This window comes from Oncorhynchus mykiss, chromosome 12, assembly GCF_013265735.2.
Source record: "Oncorhynchus mykiss isolate Arlee chromosome 12, USDA_OmykA_1.1, whole genome shotgun sequence".
NCBI lineage: Eukaryota > Metazoa > Chordata > Actinopteri > Salmoniformes > Salmonidae > Oncorhynchus > Oncorhynchus mykiss.
In genome coordinates this window covers 5,433,194-5,441,548 of record NC_048576.1, presented here as the reverse complement: position 1 = coordinate 5,441,548, position 8,355 = coordinate 5,433,194, and the positions used below count along the sequence as shown (strand labels likewise).

General features: G+C 43.2%; 1 protein-coding gene across 1 annotated transcript in view; it reads right to left on the bottom strand.

Moving 5' to 3' along the window:
• Positions 1 to 890: 890 nt before the first annotated feature.
• ift74 (intraflagellar transport 74) overlaps positions 891 to 8,355 on the bottom strand; it is a 58,034-nt gene continuing 50,569 nt past the window's right edge. The window contains exons 17-20 of the mRNA XM_036936755.1: positions 5,125 to 5,288; positions 1,675 to 1,800; positions 1,373 to 1,433; positions 891 to 1,176 (exon numbers count right to left, since the gene is read on the bottom strand). Of these exons, the coding sequence (XP_036792650.1) occupies positions 1,061 to 1,176; positions 1,373 to 1,433; positions 1,675 to 1,800; positions 5,125 to 5,288 (467 nt within the window). The 3' untranslated portion in view covers positions 891 to 1,060. The remainder of the gene's footprint in view (positions 1,177 to 1,372; positions 1,434 to 1,674; positions 1,801 to 5,124; positions 5,289 to 8,355) is intronic.

Genomic DNA, 8,355 nt, shown 5'->3' with positions numbered 1-8,355 from the left:
ATATATATATATATCTGTCAACCCATACGTACACAATCGTTTTGGGGTCAATAAGAAATGTCCTTGTTTTTGAAAGAAAAGCACATTTGTCCATTAAAATATCATCAAATTGATCAGAAATACAGTGTAGACATTGTTAATGTTGTAAATGACTATTGTAGCTGGAAACGGCAGGTTTTTTATGGAATATCTACAGAGGCCCATTATCAGCAACCATCACTCCTGTGTTCCAATGGTACGTTCTGTTAGCTAATCCAAGTTGATCATTTTAAAATGCTAATTGATCATTAGAAAACCCTTTTGCAATTATGTTAGCACAGCTGAAAACTGTAGTGCTGATTAAAGAAGCAATAAAACTGGCCTTCTTTAGACTAGTTGAGTATCTGGAGCGTCAACATTTGTGGGTTCGATTACAGGCTCAAAATGGCCAGAAACAAATAACTTTCTTCTGAAACTCGTCAGTCTATTCTTGTTCTGAGAAATGAAGGCTATTCCATGCGAGAAATTGCCAAGAATCTGAAGCTGGCCTTCTAGGCAGAGTTGCAAAGAAAAATCCATATCTCAGACTGGCCAATAAAAAGAAAAGATTAAGATGGGCAAAAGAACAGTCTAAAGGCCAGTTTTATTGCTTTGTTAATCAGAACTACAGTTTTCAGCTGTGCTAACATAATTGCAAAAGGGTTTTCTAATGATCAATTAGCCTTTTAAAATGATAAACCTGGATTAGCTAACACAACGTGCCATTGGAACACAGGAGTGATGGTTGCTGATAATGGACCTCTGTACGCCTATGTAGATAATCCATTAAAAATCTGCCGTTTCCAGCTACAATAGTCATTTACAACATTAACAATGTCTACACTGTATTTCTGATCAATTTGATTATATTTTAATGGACAAAAAAAAGAATGGCTTTTCTTTTAAAAAATAAGGTCATTTTCTAAGTGACCCCAAACTTTTAAACGGTAGTGTATGACAGAGGGGTTGATGCAGGAAGTGGGACATGGAGACTGCCTCCAGAGAGAGGAAGCTGTAGCTGTCCTTGTCCCCGAGTCAGTTCCTAGATCTTGGTTCCCTGCAGGGTGTCTATGAGGATCTTGTTGTACTCTGCCAGCTGCCTGGAGACAGTCTTCACCACCGGACGGTAGTCGCTCTCCATACCCTTAGAGGCGATGACTGGAGATGTAGGAGTCAAAGAAACTTTGGTTTATACAACATGTCCCCCATTGGGGATATTACGTCTACCATTGTCAGTCCTGTAATGTATAGATTCCGCAGATCCATTCTGCCTGTGGTGTGAACGACAGACACCAACCTACTGATTCAGTCCTGTAATGGAACTTGATTGTGTCCAATCAAAACACAAGGATACACTCTTTCATGACGAAGTTGTTCTGCTCGTGATGTTGCCACTTCCTCTCCAGATTGGTCAGCTGGAAACCAACAGAAAACAGTGGTTGGTTGAGAGGAGAAAAAAAAAACAGGCAAGAAACACTCAAAGAATGTTCAAGCTCCAAAGTTATTATGACATCATGAGTGTTCGTGAAAGGCAATAGACAGGCCACATCAAGTTAGCCTAGCCTGGCAACTACCATGGTTGTTGGCTAATAGCATGAACAGATCAGACACCAGGCTAACCTCCACACTAGTCTGTAGTCAGTATGGCCTCTGTACCTGAGCATGTGTCTCATTGTCCTGTAGCTGTGTTTTCAGAGCTTCATACACCTCATTCATCTTCTGCATGACCTTGTGAAAGCCGTCTCTCCTCTGGGCCAGGGATACTCTGTCCTCCTGCAGCCTCTATAGGACAATAGACAACAACTTAGATTAACTACCATTCATTCATTCATTCATTAATTCATTAATTCATCCAACACTCGTTATGGTGTTAGTAGAGCTACCACAGCAAATCATCAGCTCAGATAGTGAATAGCTGTATATTTCGGATACACAGCTCTGGTGGGGTAATAAAACAAGGATTTACTGAAAAAATATCTTAAGGATGTTTAAGCAGATGAAGTGGGTCAACCAGCCATTGGTTACACCCCTTTCTTCATTGGTTGAAACTAAAAACTTGTGTTTCTCAGACTGAGTCAGTGGAAGAAACATGACTTCCTGGTGTCAAATCTCTCAGAGAATGTGTTTCCTGTTTAAAGGAGAGTCGCTTTGTGATGCCTGTAGAGGAGGATGCTTTCACGTTTCCTTCTAGCTCTACCAAGTTGTTCCCATTTGGTAAACTCCCTCAACGACAACACCGTCGCTGTTTACATTAGCGACGTGATCTTACAGGGACTATGCCACGAGACATCTGCCACAGATGGGGGTCTTTCAATAAATATTACATCCTGATTCCTGCGGATACTAAGGCATTGAAAGAGGACCGTTGTCTTAATGTTTTCTTAAAATGCTTTCATGATTAACTATGTAACACATTTTGTAAATAAAATTTTAATTTGTCCCATGATCCAAATACAAACAGGTGTAGTAGACCTTACGGTGAAATGCTTACTTACAAGCCCTTAACCCAACAATGCAGTTTTAATAAAGAGATTGAAGAAAATATTTACTAAATAAACTAAAGTAAACAAAATAGTCAAAGAAAAAGTACAGCGTCAACGTGGGAAGGTTAGTCAAGTTATTTCGTACATAAAGTGACTATGTATAGATAATAAACAGAGAGTTGCAGCAGTGTAAAAACTAAGGGGGGGGGGGGGGGGGGGGGGGGGGGGGGGGGGGTCAATGTAAATAGACCAGGTGGCCATTTTGATTAAGGCCACCCGCTACAGAGGGTAGATCAGTCTATGAATTGGGTGACTGGAGTATTTGACCCTTTTTGGGGCCTAGTATACAGGTCCTGGATGTCAGGAAGCTTGGCCCCAAGCGATATACTGGGCCGTAAACACTGCCCTCTGTAGCGCCTTGCGGTCAGATGCTGAGCAGTTGCCATACGAGGCGGTGATGCAACTGGTCAGGATGCTCTCGATGGTGCAGCTGTAGAACTTTTCTGAGGATCTGAGGACCCATACCAAATATTTTCATTCTCCTGAGGGGAAATAGTCTTTGTCGTGCCCTCTTCACGACTGTCTTGGTATGTTTGGACCATGATAGATTGTTGGTGATGTGGTCACCAAGGTACTTGAAACTCTCGGCCCGCTCCACTACAACCCTGTCGTTGTTAATGGGGACCTGTTCATCCCGCCTTTTCCTGAAGTCCACAATCAGCTCCTTTGTCTTCCTCACATTGAAGGAGAGGTTGTTGTCCTGGCACCACACGGCCAGCTCTGACATCCTCCCTATAGGCTGTCTCATCGTTGTCGGTGATCAGGCCTACCACTGTTGTGTCGTCAGCAAACTTAATGACAGTGTTGGAGTCGTGTTTGGCCGTGCAGTCATGAATGAACAGGGAGTACAGGAGGGGGCAGAGCACGCACCACTGAGGGGCCCCAGTGTTGAGGATCAGCGTGTCAGATGTGTTGTTGCGTAGCCTTACCACCTGGGGGCGGACCGTCAGGAAGTCCAGGATCCAGTTGCAGAGGGAGGTGTCTAGTCCCAGGGTCCTTAGCTTAGTGATGAGCTTGGAGGGCACTATGGTGTTGAACGCTGAGCTGTAGTCAATGAACAGCATTCTCACATAGATGTTCCTTTTGTCCAGGTGGGAAAGGGCAGTGTGGAGTTTGATTGCTTCATCTGTGGATCTGTTGGGGTGGTATGCGAATTGGAGTGGGTCTAGGGTTTCTGGGATGATGGTGTTGATGTGAGCCTTGACCAGCCTTTCAAAGCACTTCATGGCTACCGACGTGAGTGCTACGGGGTGGTAATCATTTAGGCATGTTACCTTCGCTTTCTTGGGCACAGGGACTATGGTGGTCTGTAGGTACTACAAACTTGGTCAGGGACAGGTTGAAAATGTCAGTTTAGACACTTGCCAGTCCGCGCATGCTTTGAGCACACGTCCTGGTAATCCGTCTGGCCCCGGGGCTTTGTGAATGTTGACCTGTTTAAAAGTCTTAGTCACATCGGCTACCGAGAGCGTGATCACACAGTCGTCCGGAACAGCTGGTGCTCTCATGCATGCTTCAGTGTTGCTTGCCTTGAAGCGAACATAAAAGGCATTTAGCTCATCTGGTAGGCTCACGTCACTGGGGAGCTCACGGCTGTAGTCCGTAATAGTTTTCAAGCCCTGCAACATCTGATGAGCGTCAGAGCCGGTGTAGTAGGATTCAATCTTAGTCCTGTATTGACGCTTTTCCTGTTTGATGGTTCATCTGAAGGTGTAGTGGGATTTCTTATAAGTGTCCGGATTACAATCCCGCTCCTTGAAAGCGGCAGCTCTAGCCTTTAGCTTGGTGTGGATGTTGCCTGTAATCCATGGCTTCTGGTTGGGATATGTACGTACGTATGGTCAATGTGGGGACAACATTGTAGATGCTCTTTATGATGAAGCAGGTGGCTGAGGTGGTATACTCCTCAATGCCATTGTATGAATCCAGTCTGCTAGCAGTCCTGTAGCGTAGCATCCGCGTCATCTGACCACTTCCGTATACAGCGAGTCACTGGTACTTCCTGCTTTAATTTTTGCTTGTAAACCGGAATCAGGAGGATAAAATTATGGTCAGATTTGCCAAATGGAGAGCGAGTATTCATTTGAGCTGATTATCTGTGAACATAATCATTCAAATGTAAAAAAAAAAAAAAAAAAAAAAAAACATGTCTGCTTTAAACCATATGTTTAATGGGCTGCAGTGAACTTTAATTTGTAAAAAAAAACCTAATGGACCCTCCTCCACAGAGGGAGGGGTTAGAGGGCATCCCGTCAAAGCCTGGACCACACACTAATCCCACACTGAGTGACACTTCAGAGCCCGTATTCATTAAGCAGAGTGGCAGTGCTGATCTAGGATCAGGTCCCCTCATCCATATTATCTTAATCATTACACTCTAAAAGACAACTGATCCTACATCAGCTTGGCTACTGACACTCTATAGGCCCATAGCTGAGGTCAGGTGTACTTTCCAAACATAGGTCTGTACGAAAGAAAGAAAGAAAGAAAGAAAGGACGGACCGACGGACCGACCGACCGACCGACCCGACCGGACCGGACAGGACGGACGGACAGACAGTACCTTCTTCTTGTCCTCTCCAGCAGCCTTTAGATTGTCCAGGTTGCTGTACGTCTCCAGCTCCTGAGTCATGGTCTCTATCCTGTCCTTCAGGCTGGTCAGCTCTGTGTTGATCTTACTCTCCAGCTGCTCTACCTTCTGCAGGTCAAGGGTCAGACGGTGGTTCTCTGGGGGACGGTTGAGGACGAGACACACAGAGACGGACGGACAAATAGACAGACACAGACGTACATAAAAAAAAAGATCACACAGACAGATCATTGGCACATTTCAAGCGACATCGAGACTTTAATCAATTGAATATATACAGTGAGCTACAACAGGATTGAGACAGTGACACATTGTTTGTTGTGTTGGCTTCTGGACTCCCAGCACTTTGGATTGGAAATGATACAATGACTGTGAGGTCAAAGTGCAGCTTTCATTTGAGGGTATTATCATCCATATCGGGTGAACACCATTTTAGAGGACCAAAAGTACCGGGACAAATTCACATATGTGTATTAAAGTAGTAAAAAGTTTAGTATTTGGTCCCATATTCATAACACACAATGACCTCATCAGGCGTGTGACTCTACACACTTGTTGGATTCATTTGATGTTTGTTTTGGTTGTGTTTCAGATTATTTTGTGCCCAATAGAAATGAATGGTTAATAATGAATTGTTATTTTGGAGTCACTTTTATTCTAAATAAGAATATAATATGTTTCTAATTGATGTGGATGCTACCATGATCACGGATAATCCTGAAATAAACGTGAACAGTGATGAGTGAGAAAGTTACAGACGCACAAATATCATGCCCCCCCCCCCAAAAAAAAAACAAATGCTAACCTCCCCTGTTATTGTAATGGTGGGGGACGACGGCGACCATGAACAAACATTTCTAAATGTTTCACCCGATTTGGATGAAAATACCTTTAGAGCTGACAGTCTGAACTTTAACATCAGTCATTGTATAATTTCAAACTTCCTTTGGTCACAGTAGGCCTACATTACACTGAGTTACACAGAGCTCCATTACACTGAGTTACACAGAGCTCCATTACACTGAGTTACACAGAGTTCCATTACACTGAGTTACACAGAGTTCCATTACACTGAGTTACACAGAGTTCCATTACACTGAGTTACACAGAGTTCCATTACACTGAGTTACACAGAGTTCCATTTCACTGAGTTACACAGAGTTCCATTGCACTGAGTTACACAGAGTTCAATTTCACTGAGTTACACAGAGTTCCATTGCACTGAGTTACACAGAGTTCCATTTCACTGAGTTACACAGAGTTCCATTGCACTGAGTTACACAGAGTTCCATTACACTGAGCTACACAGAGTTCCATTACACTGAGCTACACAGTTACACAGCGTTCCATTACACTGAGCTACACAGTTACACAGCGTTCCATTACACTGAGCTACACAGTTACACAGAGTTCCATTACACTGAGCTACACAGTTACACAGAGTTCCATTACACTGAGCTACACAGTTACACAGCGTTCCATTACACTGAGTTACACAGAGGTCCATTAAACAGGAGTGCATAAAAACAAGTTCACAGTAAACTGTCACATCAGCTTACATCTGAACTCTGATAACACTTGACAGTGGACAGAATGTTAATTTGGGTGTTTCTTTTTTCCTGTTAGAAGAATAACATTGTTGTGCTGACAGAGTGCTACTGAGCCTGGAGCCTGACCAGACTGTTGCACATAGATTGTATCCCAAATAGCATGCTGTTAGAAGAATAACCTTGTTGTGCTGACAGAGTGCTACTGAGCCTGGAGCCTGACCAGACCGTTGCACATAGATTGTATCCCAAATAGCATGCTGTTAGAAGAATAACCTTGTTGTGCTGACAGAGTGCTACTGAGCCTGGAGCCTGACCAGACTGTTGCACATAGATTGTATCCCAAATAGCAACCTATTCCATTCCATACTCTGATATACTTAGAGAATCAACTCTCACCCATTTCCTTCATAGCTATAGCTAGTATCATTTGTTGTCTTTATCTGTTGTGGTCTAGTACTGTCTTAATCTGTTGTGGTCTAGTACTGTCTTTTTGTCTTTATCTGTTGTGGTCTAGTACTGTCTTTATCTGTTGTGGTCTGGTACTGTCTTAATCTGTTGTGGTCTGGTACTGTCTTAATCTGTTGTGGTCTGGTACTGTCTTAATCTGTTGTGGTCTGGTACTGTCTTAATATGTTGTGGTCTGGTACTGTCTTTATCTGTTGTGGTCTGGTACTGTCTTAATCTGTTGTGGTCTGGTACTGTCTTAATCTGTTGTGGTCTGGTACTGTCTTAATATGTTGTGGTCTGGTACTGTCTTTATCTGTTGTGGTCTAGTACTGTCTTAATCTGTTGTGGTCTGGTACTGTCTTAATCGGTTGTGGTCTAGTACTGTCTTTTTGTCTTTATCTGTTGTGGTCTAGTACTGTCTTTATCTGTTGTGGTCTGGTACTGTCTTTATCTGTTGTGGTCTGGTACTGTCTTAATCTGTTGTGGTCTGGTACTGTCTTTATCTGTTGTGGTCTAGTACTGTCTTTTTGTCTTAATCTGTTGTGGTCTAGTACTGTCTTTTTGTCTTTATCTGTTGTGGTCTGGTACTGTCTTTATCTGTTGTGGTCTAGTACTGTCTTTATCTGTTGTGGTCTGGTACTGTCTTAATCTGTTGTGGTCTAGTACTGTCTTAATCTGTTGTGGTCTAGTACTGTCTTAATCTGTTGTGGTCTAGTACTGTCTTTATCTGTTGTGGTCTGGTACTGTCTTAATCTGTTGTGGTCTGGTACTGTCTTAATCTGTTGTGGTCTAGTACTGTCTTTATCTGTTGTGGTCTGGTACTGTCTTAATCTGTTGTGGTCTAGTACTGTCTTTATCTGTTGGGGTCTGGTACTGTCTTTATCTGTTGTGGTCTAGTACTGTCTTAATCTGTTGTGGTCTAGTACTGTCTTAATCTGTTGTGGTCTAGTACTGTCTTTTTGTCTTAATCTGTTGTGGTCTGGTACTGTCTTTTTGCTTGCTAGGGCCATCAACGTTTTAAGTGCTTCCTGTCTTCCCAGTGGTCTACTTGGTGTATGAACTGCTGCCTGTCTTCCCAGTGGTCTACTTGGTGTATGAACTGCTTCCTGTCTTCCCAGTGGTCTTCTTGGTGTATGAACTGCTTCCTGTCTTCCCAGTGGTCTACTTGGTGTATGAACTGCTTCCTGTCTTCCCAGTGGTCTACTTG